Source organism: Arachis ipaensis, chromosome B7, assembly GCF_059453495.1.
Source record: "Arachis ipaensis isolate K30076 ecotype BB chromosome B7, ASM5945349v1, whole genome shotgun sequence".
Lineage (NCBI taxonomy): Eukaryota > Viridiplantae > Streptophyta > Magnoliopsida > Fabales > Fabaceae > Arachis > Arachis ipaensis.
The window spans coordinates 1,386,202-1,404,869 of record NC_142442.1 but is presented as its reverse complement, the minus strand read 5'-3'; the positions used below and the strand labels follow the sequence as shown (position 1 = coordinate 1,404,869).

The window sequence follows — 18,668 nt, the reverse complement described above, 5'->3', positions numbered from 1 at the left end:
TTTTATGGAAGTGTGTTCGTAGATGTGTCTAATAAAAATATCTTTTTTATAACTGTGTTTAATAGAAGTGTCTTTACTCTTTATAGATATATTTTCTGGATGTGTCTCTTTATATATGTATTTAAAATATATTAATTATTAGACACATCCACGATCACACTTCCATGAAACACAATTATAAATAAGAGTTGGCAGATAATATGTTGGTACTCTATACTTTTCCTTTTCATTAGTATATCTTATTAGTCATGTCATTAGGAAAGGTTTTTTTTTTTTTTTCCAGTGAATTAGACAACCTTCAATCTTAGGTACCCCAATAGATTGAATAATCTTCAATTTTAAGTACACAACACACTCACACACTCTTTACATATTTATCACATTTTTCTTCTCAAATACATTTTTTTTAGAGTTTAAACTCTAGACCTTAATGATGAGGAGAGGTGAAATGCCACCTGAGGTAAGACTCTTCGGCATTTACGAAAAATTTAGAATGCGTGTTTGGAATAATGGTTAAGGTTTTGGCTTGTGATGGCTTTTTGCACTATGATTACAGAGCCCTAAAGACAAAAAAGAGTACCATTTTTTCTTTCTTTATTTTTTTTGAGTAATTATTTCAATCAGTCCCTAAAAATTTTAAAAGGTGATATTTTAATTTTTGAAAAAAATTAATACACATATCAATTCCTAAAATTTTATTCCACCAGATAAATAAGTTTTCAGTTTATTTTTCGGCAAAGTAATTATCCAAATCAGTCTCCAAAGATTAAAAGCGAACATTTTAATCTAAAAAAAAATTAATATATAAATCAATCCGCAGCGTTTTTCTCTGCCAACATAACAGTCCCCGTCTATTTTACTTTTATCATATGTCGACTTTTATTATTATTAACTTAGATTTGTGCATGCGGACGATGACATTAGTATATTAATACACTCTTTTCGTTAGAAATAAGTAAGGTAAATAATGATGCTTTGAAATACAAATTAAAATATTTTCTTTTAATACAAACATGTTTCTTAAAATAACATCTTTTGATTATATTAAATACAAAAAATCAAATAATTTTAATCTTGAATTTCTTACAGAATTATCTCTATAATTTTATTATTATTATTATTATTATTATTATTATTATTATTATTATTATTGTTCATACCCTGTCCCAATAATAAAGGTCCAGGATCCAAGCAAAAAGGCCTAACCCAAAGGGTTGGCCCTCACCCAGTACCAGCCTTCATCCCCAGAAGTCGGTACTGAACACGACCTGCTCCAAAGAAGTCGGATACGAGGGTTAGCTGGCAGATAATACTCATTCGAATGAGTAACTGCCCCTAGAAACTCTCTAACCACTTCATAGAGCCATATCTTAACCTCCCTAAGATATGGGAACGGTTATCCACCTAAAAAGGTGGCACTACTTCAGCGGTGGTTATTGGTTCACTACTATAAATACCCTGACATCCCTCAGGTATCACTAAGTCCAATACATTCTAAACTTGCTCACACTCTTGCTAACTTAGGCATCGGAGTGTCTTTGCAGGTACCACCCCCCATTCTTTCACACGTACAAGTCGGACGGAGGAACACCGAGTTTCAGGTTCACTCGATAGTCACCTCCCTCACACGTTTGGGCCAACCAACGCCATCCGGCCCACTAATCTCTGGTTACCCACCGTAACATTGGCGCCGTTGCCGGGGACCCGTGAGATCAACCAGTGATGGCGGAAAGATCCCCTGAAGAGGGTCATGTGGAGACAGATTCCGAACAAGAGAATTTGAACACTGGAAACAATGAGGCAGATCAGACCCTCCACCAGGAAGTCAATGACCAACATAGGGAAGGCACCTCCGGAATCAAAAATCCGAAGGTGAACTCCTCGGAGGGGCGCGAATCAGAAAAAGAAGGACCCTCCCACGCTAGTGAACTTATGGGATTAATCCATAGCCGCCTCGAACAGCTAGAACAGGAGCGGGAACGACAAAGGGAAGCTGAAAAGAGCCTAAAAGAGGAGATGGAGCGACGAAAAGAGTTAGAAAGAAAACTCTTAAGGTTAGAATCCTCCCTCAAAGGTCGGAATCCCCACGACGATAGAGAACATTCTCCCTTAGGAGAGAAAGATCCGTTTAGCGAGGACATAATGAGGGCGAAAGTTCCGAGAAACTTTAGAAGCCCCGATACGGACCTCTACGATGGAACCACCGATCCCAAGCATCATCTGAGCAACTTTAAAAGTCGGATGTATCTGACCGACGCTTCTGACGCTACGCGATGCAAAGCTTTTCCGACAACCTTGTCAAAAGCAACGATGAAGTGGTTCGACAGCCTCCCTCCGAGGTCGATTACCAGTTTCGAAGACCTCTCAAGAAAATTCTTGATGAGGTTCTCCATCCAGAAGGACAAAGTAAAGCATGCACCAAGTCTCCTGGGAATAAAACAGGAGGTCGGGGAGCCCTTACGGGCCTATATAGAAAGATTCAACAAAGCATGTTTGGAGATTCAAGACCTGCCCACCGAAGCAGTCATCATGGGGCTAGTCAATGGTCTTAGAGAAGGTCCCTTCTCACAATCCATCTCAAAGAGACACCCCGCCTCTTTAAATGATGTACAGGAAAGAGCTGAAAAGTACATCAATATGGAAGAAAACGCTAGGCTAAGAAACCCGAGTTTGCGACTTGGGCACTCTCCCTCAACGAAAGAGAGGGAGAGGGAAGCGAAGAAGAAGGAAGAACTCGGCCTCGACAGGCCAAGGAAATATCACTCTTATACTCCATTGAAAGTTCCCGTAGTGGACGTATACAGAGAAATTTGCAATACTGAAAGGCTGCCTCCCCCCAGACCCATTAAAAATAAAAAAGGGGGGAGCCGCGGTGATTACTGTGAGTACCACAAGATATATGGGCGCTCTACAAACGACTGTTACGACCTTAAAAATGTGATAGAAAAGCTGGCCAGAGAAGGTCGGCTTGACAGATATCTCATAGAAAGGTCGGACAGTCATGGAAAAAGAAAGCGAGATGATATGGACAAAAGAGACCCACCACCACAAACTCCGGAGAAACATATCCATATGATCTCAGGAGGGTTTGCGGGAGGGGGACTCACGAAATCCTCTCGTAAGAGACACCTCAAGAGAGTTTACCAGGTTGAAGAGGGGTCCTCCGACCTCCCAACCATTTCATTCACAAAGGAAGATGGGCGAGGAATAATCCCTGGGCACGACGACCCAGTGGTAATTACCATGATCCTGGCAAATGCCCATCTACACATAACACTAGTAGACCAAGGAAGCTCGGCAGACATCCTATTCAAGCCCGCCTTCGACAAACTAGGTTTAGATGAGAAAGAGTTAAGAGCCTACCCCGACACCTTGTACGGATTAGGTGACACGCCAATAAAGCCACTAGGATTTTTGCCCCTCCACACCACCTTTGGAAAGGGGGAAAAATCAAAGACTCTGAGTATAGACTTTATAGTCATCGACGTGGGGTCGGCCTATAATGCTTTAATCGGCAGAGCTACCCTTAATCGACTCGGAGCGGTGGTATCGACACCCCACCTTTGCATGAAATTCCCGACCTCAGCAGGGATAGCAACGGTGAGGGGAGATCAGAAGCTAGCAAGAAAATGCTACAATGAAAGCCTAAACCTGAGAGGAAAAGGCAAAGAAGTTCACACAATAGAACTCGGGGGAGCAAGGGTTAAAGAAGAACTGCGACCACAGCCCGGGGGAAAAACTGAGGAGATTCAGGTCGGCGAAGAGGAAGGAAAAAACACTCACATAGGAGCCAACCTAGGGGAAACCCTGAGACAAGGGTTGATTAAGCTCCTAAGAGATAACTCAGATCTCTTCGCCTGGAAGGCCTCCGACATGCCTGGGATAGATCCCGAGCTCATGTCTCACAAGCTCTCGGTCTACTCAGGGTCCCGACCTGTGCAACAAAGAAGACGCAAGCTCGGTCTAGAATGAGCCCTAGTAGTAGAAGAGCAAGTACATGCACTCCTAGAAGCCGGCTTCATCAGAGAAGTCAAATATCCAACATGGCTAGCCAATACAGTGCTAGTCAAAAAACAAAATGGTAAATGGAGAATGTGCGTCGACTACACCGACTTAAATAAGGCATGTCCCAAGGACCCTTATCCACTACCAAGTATTGACACCCTAGTGGACTCTAGCTCGGGGTATCAATACCTATCATTCATGGACGCCTACTCCGGATATAACCAAATCCCGATGTATGAACCAGACCAGGAAAAAACATCATTCATCACGCCCAGAGCCAACTATTGCTACGTGGTCATGCCATTTGGGTTGAAAAATGCAGGGGCCACATATCAGAGGCTGATGAATAAGGTGTTTGCCCCCCACTTAGGGAGCTTAATGGAAGCATATGTCGACGATATGTTAGTAAAAACCAAGGAGAAGGTCGACCTCCTATCCGACCTCTCGCAAGTCTTTGACACCATAAGGTTGCACGAGATGAGACTAAATCCTGCAAAGTGCGCCTTCGCAGTAGAGGCAGGAAAATTTCTAGGATTCATGCTAACACAAAGAGGGATCGAAGCCAATCCCGACAAGTGTAGAGCTATCCTAGAGATGAAAAGCCCGACTTGTTTGAGAGAGGTCCAACAGCTGAACGGCCGACTAGCAGCTCTCTCCAGATTTTTGGCAGGATCAGCATTAAGATCCCTTCCACTGTTCTCCCTACTGAAAAAGGGGCACCAGTTTGAGTGGACTCCCGAATGCGAGGAGGCGTTCCAGGAGTTCAAAAGATTCTTAAGCCAACCTCCTATCTTGACCCGACCTATAGCCGGAAAAGACCTCGTCCTATACCTATCCGTGGCAGACAAGGCCGTCTCAGCAGCCTTGATAAGAGAAGATGAGGTCAGTCAGCACCCTATCTACTTCATCAGTAAAGTTCTACAGGGCCCTGAGCTAAGGTATCACAAATTAGAAAAGTTTGCCTACTCCTTAGTAATAGCCTCACGAAGGCTGCGGCCTTACTTTCAAGCTCACACAATAAGAGTCCGCACAAACCAACCCATGAAGCAAATCCTCCAAAAAACGGATGTTGCAGGAAGAATGGTCCAATGGGCAATAGAGCTCTCCGAGTTCGACTTGAAGTACGAAACTCGGACGGCGATTAAAGCCCAGTGCCTCGCCGACTTCATTGCAGAATATGCAGGGGACCAAGAGGACAAACCGACTACCTGGGAACTCTATGTGGATGGATCCTCCAATAAAACAGGAAGCGGCGCAGGCATAATATTGGTAGATGAAAGGGGAACCCAGATAGAGGTTTCCCTCAAGTTTGAATTCCCAGCTTCAAATAATCAGGCAGAATACGAAGCCTTGATCGCAGGATTGAAGCTGGCAGAAGAGGTCGGTGCTATGAAGGTGATGGTATACAGCGACTCCCAAGTAGTGACCTCCCAAATAAGTGGGGAATATCAGGCAAAGGACCCAAATATGAAAAGGTACTTGGAAAAAGCTTCGGAGCTCCTGGGGCGCTTTGCAGAAACCGAGGTGAAACACATAACTCGGGATCTAAACAGCAGAGCAGACGCCCTATCCAAGCTAGCAAGTACCAAGCCGGGAGGAAATAACAGAAGCCTGATTCAAGAGACTCTCCAGGAACCTTCAGTGGTAAAAACGGAAGACACACTAGAAGTCTTTGAAGTGGTCGGATTAAACCTCGGATGGATGAACCCCTTAGTCGAATACCTAAAATTCGACATCCTCCCTAAGGAGGAAAAAGAAGCCCAGAAAATCCGAAGGGAAGCACAACACTATACCTTGGTGAAAAATGTTCTCTATAGAAGGGGGATATCAACACCATTGTTAAAGTGTGTACCAACCTCAAAAGCCACCGAGGTGTTGGAGGAGGTACATAGTGGAATCTGCGGGAACCACCTCGGAGCCAGGTCATTGGCCAGGAAAGTGATCCGAGCTGGATTCTACTGGCCAACCTTACAGAAAGATGCCACAGAATTTGTGAAAAAGTGCCAGCCATGTCAGATGCATGCAAATTTCCACGTGGCTCCCCCAGAAGAGCTCATTAGTATCACTTCTCCATGGCCCTTTGCAAAATGGGGAATGGATTTATTAGGTCCCTTTCCCCAGGCGCCAGGACAAGTTAAATACCTAATAGTGGGAATAGATTATTTCACAAAGTGGATAGAAGCAGAGCCACTGGCCACCATCACTGCACAAAGAAGTCGGAGGTTCCTCTACAAAAATATAATCACAAGGTATGGGATACCTTATTCCATTACCACGGATAACGGAACCCAGTTCACCGACTCCACCTTTAGAAGCCTAGTAGCCAGTATGAGCATCAAACACCAGTTCACCTCAGTGGAACATCCACAATCCAATGGGCAAGCCGAAGCAGCCAACAAAATCATGCTGGCAGGGCTGAAGAAAAGATTACAAGAGGCGAAAGGAGCTTGGGCTGAAGAGCTCCAACAAGTACTATGGGCTTACAGAACAACCCCCCAATCCGCCACTGGAGAAACACCCTTCCGACTAGTCTATGGCGTAGAAGCCATGATCCCAATAGAGGTCAATGAGCAAAGCCCAAGAGTGATCTTCCACGACGAGATCAGGAATATACAGGGGTACAAAGAAGAGCTCGACTTGCTCCCTGAAGTCCGAGAAGAAGCTCAGATAAGAGAAGCAGCGTTGAAACAAAGGATGACTACAAGGTACAACAAAAAAGTCATTCGAAGGAGTTTCACCCCTGACGACTTAGTCTTAATCAGAAACGACATTGGAGTCAACAAATCGGGGGAGGGAAAACTCGCTGCTAATTGGAAAGGACCATACAAGGTCAAGGAGGTCTTAGGAAAGGGCTATTATAAGGTGACCGACTTAGGCGGCACCGAGTTACCAAGGTCATGGCATGCTTGTAATATGAAAAGGTACTACAGTTAAAAGCAAACTCTACTCCTTGATGTACTCTTTTCCCAGCTTCATGATTTTTTCCCAGAATCAAAGGGTTTTTTCTGGAGAAGGGTTTTTAACGAGGCATCATAGTAGGGGCTAAGGGAAATAAATTATCAAAAGCCCTTAGTAGCAATAAGGTACCTCCTCAACTAATAAAGATCTCTTTTATTTTAAAATATATCTTTTAAATTCCCTTTTTTATTTCTCTTTCTACGAAACGCGCCGATTTAAGCTCGACAAAACGTGAAAATCCCATGAACCGGCCTAGATGGTCGTCAGGATAAAACGACGAGGTACAAGTCGGCGTAAAGAGGCTATAGAAGTCGATCATGATAAACTCGGGAGCAGTCCGACTCATAAGTCAGAAGGCGAAACCAAGTAAAATTAAAATGAATCGCAAAAGTAGCCTAAGTCACGAAAAGCTCAATAAAACGAAATTGAGTACTAGGAATAACAAAAAGAGATAGGAAAAACTAAGAAAAATTGTAAAGCTGCCTTGAAGATCAAGGAGATTCAGAAAAGCAGGCAAGCCCCAAAGAAAAGGTTTTTCTAGAAAAGATCAAAGAATCAAAAGAACCACGAACAGAAAAAGCATGCGCGCATAAGGTAACTCAAAACCCTTATCCAAAAAGGGCATTTATTTAACGCTAAATTAAACCCTTATTAAAAAAGGCATCATAAATTGTTTTGTTTACGGCCCTAAAAGGCCAAAAAATTGTTCAAAACACCAACAAATAAATATAAAGAGTTTAAAAAAAGGGGCCCACAGGCCGGGCCCCAATAACCAAAATCACTTTTTAAGAGGATCACCACCAGCAGAGTCAGGGGGAACGCCAGGAGCAGGAGTCGAAGAGGAAGTCGGAGGAATGGTAGAGGAACTCGGAGCGTCCTTAGAGCGAGGAGGGGACTCTACGATCCTCTGCCCCCGAGTCTTTAAATCAGACTCAGACTCTACTATGGGGACAGGAGGATCCACGATGGCACCATCAATAACAATCTTATCAGGGTCCAAAGGAGAAAGGTCCAAGTCAGGAGCAATAACTCCGACCTGTTCCTTGAAAATCCTCCAAGCCTCATCAGCACCATCCGCAATAGAGTCCTCCAACTCGGTGTAGGCCTTCCGAGCATTCAGCAAGTCGTTCTTTACAGACACAAGATCAGCAAATAAACTGTTATAGCTGGCTTGCGCTGCTTTCCTCAAACCTACCTCCATGTTGCATTGGGCTTGCAACTTCTGCTCCTTCTCCCGGAGGCTGTCCCTCTCCTCCTTCAGTTTGGCGACTTTCCCCTCCAACTCCCTCTCATGCTCCTGATATATGCGAAGCCTACCCTCCAGCTCCTCGACCCTCGAGGTCGTCCCTAAAGAGCTGATAGGAGTCTTCTCAAATATATCCAAGAGTTTGCCACAAACCCCCGCCGTCTTGAGACTCTCCTCAACCACAGTGGTGAGGTAGTGCCGAACAGAAACATCATCCATACTCATACGAGCATGGGGATAGATGTTCTTTCGGACGAACGCAAGAGCGTCCGCCTCACCAGAAGCGCCGGACTCCAAGGTCTTGCGCTTCTTTAGCTCTGGTTCGGGAGTAGGTCGGGCGGAAGGGGGTGGCAGAGAGGAGGCAGAGGAAGAAATCACAATAGGTTGGGAGGAAGTCCCAACATTCCGAGGAGGAGGAGAAGGAGAGACAGCCACCCTAGCACCACCAGATCTGGCGCGAGACTTCGCCTTGGCTTCCTGAACCCTCTGGAAAGACTCTTGAGCATTTTTCTTTGCCATCTCTACAAAAACAAATTGATCAGACAAGTCGGTAAAAGAAGTTGCAAGTCAGAGATAAATGAAAAACGCAAAAAGCTACCTAGTTGTGACTGGACAAAGGTCGGCGACCCCTGGAGAAACTTTTTGGTATCCAAATATGGGGCCCTCCCCCACACTTCTCGGAGGAACCCCACAATGGCCGCCTCCACCTCATCCAGGTCGTCCAGACCATATTTCTCGCAGGGAGAGGCCTCTAGCCAATATAAAGAGAACCGGGGAGAAGAATCATCATCCAGGAAAAAGGGGTGGTGACCCTCTACTGCTTGAACTTTGAAAAAATAGTTTTTGAAATCATGAAAGGATTCGTCAAAAAGGGTAAAAAGCCTCCGACCTTGAATGGCACGGAAGGACACCCATTGTTGCTTATTATTTAACCCACTGAAGGGCTTGGTCATATGGAAGAGATAGAAGAAAATCCTCAGAGAAGTCGGAAACTCTAAGGCCTGGCTGATGAATTGGTAAATTTTCAAAAAACCCCAAGAGTTGGGGTGAAGCTGGGTGGGGGCAACCCGGCAATGACGCAACACAGACATTTCAAACTCTGAAAAGGGGAGAAAAATGCCCAAACGAGTAACCATGCTCTCATACATAAAAAGAAATGAGGGGCCGTCTCGTCGGCCCTCCCGAAACAAACCCGGTCTTCTGGACCCGGAACTATCAACTCGTACTTCGGTTCATCTTCTTCAGAAGTACAAATTCTATAGTGAGTACGCAGGTGGGTGATAAATTCAGTATCAACCGAGGGCTCCTCCCCTAGGACCGTAACATCAACCCACTGGGAGAGAGCGTCTACGGAAGCCATTTCTTTTCTTAAAAAAGGGTGACAAGAAACCTACAAAAGAAAAGGAAAATCAACACACGATCTCTAAGGGAAGGGGCACGGAACTAAAGCCTACAAACCAAATCTACCTACAAGATAAAGACACGCAAATAGAACGCATGTTACAGAAGGGGAAAGGCTAACCTTTAAGTCTGAAATCAAGACTGGAGGAAATAAAAGCCTTTGAAACGCAAGAACGCAGCACGAACAAATGTAAGGGAAATTTGAAAGATTGCAGAAACGAAACAACGAAAGAGATGGAAAGTATTTATAAAGACGTTAGGGGCATAATGGTAAAATTGGGGCAATCATTAATGAAGATGCACCGTTACCAAGGCCATTAAATCCCTACGCACACCCCTAATGGACACGACGCTTGATTAGACGTAACTGTCAGAACCAAAAGGTCACGAAAAACCACGTCGGTTCTTAAACCATCACGTCGGTCCTCTTGCAAATCGGCTACGACCCCGAGTTGAATACTCGAACCCAAATCCTAAAAAGAAATTGGGCTCGAGTAGGGGCACTGTTCATACCCTGGCCCAATAATAAAGGTCCAGGATCCAAGCAAAAAGGCCCAACCCAAAGGGTTGGCCCTCACCCAGTACCAGCCTTCATCCCCAGAAGTCGGTACTGAACACGACCTGCTCCAAAGAAGTCGGATACGAGGGTTAGCTGGCAGATAACACTCATTCGAATGAGTAACTGCCCCTAGAAACTCTCTAACCACTTCATAGAGCCATATCTTAACCTCCCTAAGATATGGGAACGGTTATCCACCTAAAAAGGTGGCACTACTTCAGCGGTGGTTATTGGTTCACCACTATAAATACCCTGACATCCCTCAGGTATCACTAAGTCCAATACATTCTAAACTTGCTCACACTCTTGCTAACTTAGGCATCGGAGTGTCTTTGCAGGTACCACCCCCCATTCTTTCACACGTACAAGTCGGACGGAGGAACACCGAGTTTCAGGTTCACTCGATAGTCACCTCCCTCACACGTTTGGGCCAACCAACGCCATCCGGCCCACTAATCTCTGGTTACCCACCGTAACAATTATTATTATTATTATTATTATTAATGAGTGACTATATATATATATATATATATATTATTAATTTTGTCCAATAATACAAAAAATTATGGTACAGTATTATTGTGCAATTAATAGTAATATTAATTTTATTTTACTTTTTTTACGAAAAACTATTATGTCTAATGGAAAAAATATTGGTAATTGATTTTTGTATTAATTTTTTTTGAAAATTTAAATATCTGCTATTAAAATTCTTGAAAACTGATCTGAATAATTACTATACTAAAAAATAAACTGAAAATTGATTTATTTACCGAAATAAAACTTTAAAAATTAATTTGTGCATTATTTTAAAAAAATTATCTATTTTTAAAATTCTTAGGCTAATTTGGTAATGACCATTTTTTTTAATGATGAAATGATGGATAAGTTTAGCTAAACATTGATATTTTTTTTTTAATGTTGGTGTTGTTTCTATTCTAATACTCTCTCATTTTCAAATAATTGCTTAGTTATGAAAATATTTTTTTACAAATAATAATATAATTTAAAATTATAAAAATATTATATATTTTTTTAATTTCTATTCTTATTCGATAATATATAATTAGAAAAATGAAGAAGAAAAAAGATATTAGTAAAATACTAAACAACAATAATTTAAGATTTTTATAAATATATTTTAATTTTTATCAATTCAATATTTTTAACCTATGCAAATATTTTTTTAAAAAAATAAAGAGATTGAGTTATTGAGCGGGAAATTGTGAATAAACACATACCAATAAAGACACAAAAAAAAAAAAAAACATACTAATAATAACAAAACTCTGGCTGCAAAATAAAATATATATTAAGAACTCCAATAAGCTAAAACAAAATTGGAAATATCTTAATCGGTTCTGTTTGCTCTGTTCGATTCCTCGACGATGATTGCGTTTAGCTATTTCTGCTACGATTTCCGTGATTTTGGTTCGATAATCGCTATATTTTTATGATTTATTTGTAATTTCGATGATTGATTTTGGTAATATGATCCGCGTTTAGATTTTTCGAATTTTAGGTTAAACTCTGATGAAACAACAACGGACTTTGGAAATATCTCAGATCTAAGATCTAAAGAGAAGATAAGGTTAACAATACACTGAACTGAACACTATTGATGACTGAACATCTTTTACTGCGGAGTTAGATTATGTAGTTTATTGCAGAGAGCATCCCTAATCTGGACCTAGGATTGGGGGAAAGAGAAGAGAGAAAATATACCTCACAGAGAGGGAAGGGTTCAACTTATTAACAATTAGTATAGAAACGGGTTAGATGTGTTAGTTAATTGCTTTTAGATTAGTTTCTCTAATCCCCATATAGTTCAAGTTTATGATTAAATTATCAGGTTTAGTTTTGAATTTTGTATTGAAAAATGTGAATTTGTTAATTTTGAAGTTTACCAGGTTTGAATGTTGGTTGACTAAGTTGACTTAATATACAGCAGGAAAAGGGTCAGCCACTACCTTAAGTTTGGTGAATGGGATGTTAATGATCCAGCTTCAGCTGTTAGATCCCGGCAAAACTGCGAGTGTAAGATGTTCTAAACCTGTGCATGTCTTTAATGTTTCCTATTGTTTAGGATATTTGAGTGGCTGTCTGTGTGTGTATTGTATATAATGCATGTGTATGTATTTCAAAGGGATTTAGGAACATTATTACTTAACAAGCTCTGCTCTATGTTGCATGTGTATGCATTTCAACGGATTTAGGAACAATGTTAGTTAACAAGCTCAGCTCTATGTTGGATTAACTTGTCTTGAGTACAAGTGTATTGTAGCTAGATAACTTGGCACCTTGATGTATATGAGGTAATAAGGTAATGAAGTAATGAACCTTATCATTCTTGTCTGTGTAGTTTGTTGTTCTAGCTCAGGGATCATTTGTAGAACTAACTCAGGAAGGTGTTTCTATTTCTTTGTCCAAGTTTAGATAGTCAAATGGCAATGTAATCATTGAATAGATGCATGGTACTTGAATTAATCGTAAGGTATAGCGTGTTAACCTTCTCATGAATGAATTGATTTTCAGAAGAAATGGTTTTGCTGACAGAATCCTCCTGCAGAATCATAGTAGTGGTTGCTCCTGTCTAAAAGCTTGAACAGAAGAACATGTTTATATCCAACATCTTTCTAAAGTAAACATTATACAATTCCTTCAAATGACAATAAGAATCCCTTCATTATGAAATTATATTTTTTCTCTTCCAAATAAAAGACAAATGCAGACATTACAACAATTTATCTTTCAACATGCTGAAGAGGATGCATATACTTAGAGCCAATACTGTTGATTTAATGGCAATAGAGCTTGGCAATCTGCCCTTATCCTTCCTTAAGAAAAGTCCTTGGTATATAGGAATATTGATAAGTACCAAGAACCCACACAACAGAATTTGCAATGACATTTTCTTATAAGTTTCAAACCAGTCTTCACTAAGGGCTAACTCCTTCAAGATGCCAAGTAAACAGAACAAATTGAGCAATGCAAGTGTTGCCAATACAGTGAACAATGGAGAAGCTGCTCCAAACTCCATAACTTGTTTCTCGTATCGTTCGGAAACATCTTCCTCCATGATCTTAGCTGTGACTGTAAAGGGAGAATCTGGAAGGCCAAATAACTTGGAGATGTTGTCTATGAGAGCAAATAGGTAAGAGCTTGTTCCCTTGTACAGCACCATCCTTAAGTCATTCCACCAACCTTGGATTGTGCCTCCAAATAACACAAACTCCAACAAACTGCGAGCACTTTCACCCACTATTACATATGCAAAAGGTATGAACCATATGCTAGACATCTGATCAGCACAAGAAATGTATTCAGTGTATAAGACAATGAGTACATAAAACATTTTTTATTATGAAGTTATACAACAAAAACGCAAGTTTTGCAAGATGCTTCTAAATAATCACATTACCTTTGGAAACAAGGGAATGCCTCTAAGGAGATAGAGTGAAGGGATGATGGAGTAACATAGCTTTGATAAGGAGGTGAGTGCCCAACAATTGTAGTAAGAATATCCCATTTGTAGGGCTAAGTTGATCCTTCCATGGCCATAGAATGCTGGACAATGCTTAGAAAGAAGAATTTGAAGTTCTCCTTCAGCCCATCTCTTGTGCTGAACAAGTGCTTGAAGCAAGGTGGTTGGAGCAACACCATAGAAAGCCTTCCTTGGTGGGCTATAGTACACTGATTTCCATCCTTGTAAATGTATACACAATCCTGTCATCACATCCTCCACTAGACACCCATATATCACACCCATCTACATTTAGATTGAACCATTATTCACTAATTTTTAGTCTGCATATTAAGAAATCTTTAAAGTTTAAATATCTTATTGAATCTTATTAAGAAATTTTCACTTTCTTAAGATTCAATTACTTTTTCAAACAATCATGTTACATGCACATAAAAAATCAGCTACCAATCAGTTACCACATATAGAAATATGTATTTAGCATCTCATAATTCTTTTTACTATACTTCTGTAATCAAATTTAATTATTCGTCTATTGCAGGTTTGAATCTACTATAACATGATTGATAATTCTAATGGCTGATTATTTAGTTGAAAGATGTGAAACATTTATTTATACATAAATTTATGAAGACTAATTCAGTGATTAATTTTTAGTATACACGTAGCATTTTTGTTTTTCGAATCATTCGATATTTTACCAACTTTTATAAGATCGCAAATAAATATATCCTGGTAAACTTCTGCTCCTATATGAAATTTTCATTTTATAAATAGGGATTTTGTTCAATTAAGAGAGGATATGGAAATATAAGGCACCTCTTTTCCCCAAAGTGTGTTTTCTTCATAGGTGCAACTTGCTAGAGCCTTTGATTTTACTTCTAATTCATTCAAGTTTACTCCTATGCAATTGTCTCTCTCACTCTTTAATAAGTCATTCTTGTATCTATCACTGAACTTCATCCCACATAGAGCATCTCTTCTATGAAAACAGCATGTTCCGATGTACAAAGGGCCATCATAACCATCCGCACCATGCATCTCCACCTTCATATAATAATAATAGAAATAATAATCAATACAAGAAAAAAATGAATCATTTGAATATCTTTCAATTTATTTTTATTGGTGAAGATGGAGTGACTCACATCAATTAATGTTAATAGAGTGCTGCTGTATATGTCATGCTTGAGAATGTTGTCAAATTTTTGAGGGAACTGCACAAAAGCAATTTCATGGCCTTTCTCTTCATCCATCAAAAAACAAAGAGCATCCCTTACTGATTCTGAACTGTTTGAGTACATATCACAATCTACATTTAGAATGATCTTTGCATTGCTAATCACTGATGACACCCTTAGCTACAATTAATTAATTAGTTGCAACATAAGAAGAATTAATATAATGTAGCATATATATAGTTATGGATTAATAAAATTAGCACTTAATTTTTATGCAGACAGATAACTAATCGCATATTACAATATCAATAAAAATAACTAATTTTTTAAATTATTACTTAAAATATTATCTAAACGCATGAATTTTATTAGATGACTGTGAAATTATGATAAAACATGTATACCAAGGAGTTCATGGCTCCAGCTTTGAAATTGTGATGATATTGGGGTCTCTTCTCACGAGCCAAATACACAAGAGTTGGCAAATAATTCCCATCTTCATCTTTAGAATTATGAGGCTCTTTTTTATGCAGTATTATCTGTTATCATAACAATATCAAATTAATTAATTAATATAAATGATTACCTAATTAATTGATAGAAAAAGTTGTATAATAAATAATGTTACTATATTATACTTGAAGAATTGTGTCATGGTCACGTCGAGAAGAATATGAATCCCACTGGGAAAATCCTTTATGCTTCGAGCGTTCTTCACTCGCTATTCTTCCCAACTTAGTTGCATCTTCAATTCTCTTTTTCATCTCATCGTATAATTTCTATACCATTAAATATGAACACAAAATTGCATTGTCAGAAGTAAGTACAACGTGACATTATAATAAAATTTAATTTTTCCTATAGCTTTAAGGACAAATTATATATTAAAGCGTTTTTATATTTTGGTCTTAATATATAAGAGTAAAGTGATAATTAGATTTTTAAAAATTTTGACTTTAAATTAATTAGTCTTAGAAAAAAAATACCAATTTAATCTGCCGATAATAAACGATGAACATATGATATCTTTCTATCTATTTATCAATTTAATGGTAATATTTATATATATTGTTAATTATTTTTGATGTGTCTACCTATAAAAAATAGTCATGGAAATTTAAAAGATAATAAATATTTTACTGTCTAAATTTATATCATTTTCATATTCATGTAACAGCAACAAGACATGTACTACTATAATTCTATAAATAATGAAATATATAGATACTCCATTTCGTTTTAAACTATTCATAGACAGAAAGACATCTATATCTACTGTTTACTATCATGGAAGATCTAGCTATTTTTTTTTTTAAATTAAAGTTACATGATTATACCTTAATGTTTGCGAATTCTTTAGCATGATTATGGTGAAGAAGGATATTATTAAAATAAGCAGCTGGAGAGGTAGGTTGAACATTGAATTTCTTGCAGAAAGGTAACCAATGCTTGGCAAAGAGAGAAGCCTCCAAAAGAGCATAGAAAGTGAGATCAGAAGCAGCATCATCAGAGAGATAAACACTCAGCTTCTCAGAAGGATAGTCATAAGCCATAAGAGACAAGACTGTGTTGATCACCATTATTGGTGGCTCAATATCTGGATCTGCTGTGCACACAAATATGTCCACTTTTGGTAACTTGCTTTCTTCATATCTGTTATTTAATTTACACCATTAATTATAATTATTATACTATCTACTCCTATATATTTTTATTGATTGTCTTATTATCACTACAAATGTATTAAATTAATTTTTTTTCCAAGAATCCACAATTTTTAGGTGAGTATGAGAAGATTATGTCATTTGAGTTATAGCTCGTTGACAAATGTATTTACTTAATTATTCACTACTATATATGTTAAATATATCTTACTAATACATATATAAATATTTTATTATTAATTAATAACAACAATATCTTTTGGTTCAATTTTTATTATACTTTGATATATATATTGATAGATCTTTTATGTGGGTGGTTTTTGTCGTTCTTCTCTCTTTTATCAATAGTAAAATGTAGTTATACAACAAAAATTCTCTATGTATAAACTAAAATTCCGTTACTAAAAAATTTATTATATATTTATTTAGATTTATATATATTGATTCACATGTTATTAAAATAATCAAACTTAATTTATTATAATAAAATAATTAAATCTACAATAAACGAATAATTAAATTAAATTTGTTTATAATAATATATTTTTTAATTATGAAATATTAAATATTTATTTCTATACAAGTATACATAATATATAATTAATAATTAATTTTTAGTATTCAGATAAATACTATTGATATATATACAAGTGATACATTCAAGTAATAATAAAAGAGGAGTCATGTTGAACTTTTACCATTTGCAAGGCCATAATGTTAAAGAGGTTAGAAGGACTAATAATGTAAACAGTAATAATACTAAAGAGAAAAAAAATAATCTATTTAAATAATTTAAATTATCTTATTTAATATTTATTTATTATAAAATATATTAAATAAAACTAAAAATAATAAATTTTGATAATTTTTTACTAACATTTAAAATGATACCTTTGAGAAAGTCTGTTCTTGAAGGTTTTCCTAAACACTAAGTTCCACCGGAAGGCTTGAGCCAAGACCCAGTAGAGGCCGAACCACAGCTCCGCCGCAAGCAACCCGAGCCAAGTCCATGTCCCATAGTAGTAATCTTCGCCGCCGCCGTGGTCTTCTCCTCCGGTGGGTATGTGGGTCAACCGGTAAGCATAGACAAAGCAGATGGCAACAAACAAAGACAGTGAAAAGAGCCTATGTAGGAAGCTCCCTCTTGATTTGGTTGTCTCAAACAATGATTCTTCATCATCACTCCTCTTTACAACCATATCTTTCTAATGAGTTTAATTCTATGTATTTCGAAATATATATAACAATTATTAATAATAACAATAATACAAGTTTTCTTTTCTCAAAATAAAACTTGTTATTATTGCAAAACTAATAATAAGCTAGTTAACATATATATATAGAGTGATGAAAGAATGTAAAGTGTAATCATATATAACTTGTATTATTAGAGGAAGAAATACAGCATATATATATATATAGTGATACAAGAACAGGCAACAAAGGCTTGCATTGATAAATAGCTAACTTCTTTCATTGATAGTTACCTTCATAGAAAAACATAAAGACACTTTAAAAAAAAAAGAATAAAGTTTTTTTTTTTAATTTCGGATGATGAGAATAAAGACAACAATGATGTGTTTAAAGGAAATGTAAAATTAAAAAAAAAAATAAAGGAAAGGACATAATGAAATTTATCTAAAAATATTAAAGATAACATTGAAATAAATTAAATATTAAAAATATATTTAAAACTTGTTAAGAATATTGAAAATAAAAATATACTTTATCTAATAAATAAAGTAGAGAGTAGGAAACATGTTAAATATCTTTATTTTGAAACAAAATTGAGTGTTTCTGAAGCAATATTGGTTGAGAATCTCTTGGTGGAATGATATTATTCTGGCCAAGCCGTCAAGGTATATTTCAATATTTTTAGTATACTTATTTTTTTTTTTAAATGTTATCTATTGACAGTTAATTAACTAGTTTTCATTGGTATATCTTACTAGTCATGTAATTAGGAAAAGTTTAGAATGCGTGTTTGGAATAATGATTAAGGTTGTGGCTTGTGATTGCTTTTTGCACTATGATTACAGAGGCCTAGAGACAAAAAAGGGTACCATTTTTTCTCTGTCTTTTCATTTTCTGAATGAGGCAATGCATGATGGATAAGTTTAGCTGAACATTGATATCTTTTATACATTCAATTTGGATCACATGTAGCATT

The 18,668-nt window shown here is 37.8% G+C and overlaps 1 protein-coding gene and 1 long non-coding RNA gene across 4 annotated transcripts; one reads left to right on the top strand and one right to left on the bottom strand.

Moving 5' to 3' along the window:
• Nucleotides 1-11,524: 11,524 nt before the first annotated feature.
• Nucleotides 11,525-12,858, top strand: LOC148550124 (uncharacterized). Its single transcript, XR_015892060.1, has 3 exons — nucleotides 11,525-11,760; nucleotides 12,121-12,206; nucleotides 12,705-12,858. It is a non-coding gene; the product is annotated as an uncharacterized LOC148550124 (long non-coding RNA).
• LOC110262490 (cellulose synthase-like protein E1) lies at nucleotides 12,771-17,959 on the bottom strand. 3 transcript variants are annotated; one of them, XM_021106871.2, is made up of 8 exons: nucleotides 17,390-17,959; nucleotides 16,172-16,487; nucleotides 15,473-15,613; nucleotides 15,239-15,373; nucleotides 14,802-15,014; nucleotides 14,473-14,700; nucleotides 13,591-13,938; nucleotides 12,771-13,470 (listed from the first exon to the last, which is right to left on the bottom strand). In XM_021106871.2, the coding sequence occupies exons 1-8, from the start codon at nucleotides 17,695-17,697 to the stop codon at nucleotides 12,904-12,906; spliced, it is 2,256 nt and encodes a 751-aa protein (XP_020962530.2). In that variant the 5' UTR covers nucleotides 17,698-17,959; the 3' UTR covers nucleotides 12,771-12,903. The 3 variants fall into 3 exon arrangements, with proteins under 3 accessions (XP_020962530.2, XP_088348906.1, XP_088348907.1); XM_088492780.1 differs by having other exon boundaries at nucleotides 16,172-16,440; nucleotides 17,390-17,598; XM_088492781.1 differs by having other exon boundaries at nucleotides 16,172-16,437; nucleotides 17,390-17,598.
• Between the last annotated feature and the right edge of the window lie 709 nt (nucleotides 17,960-18,668).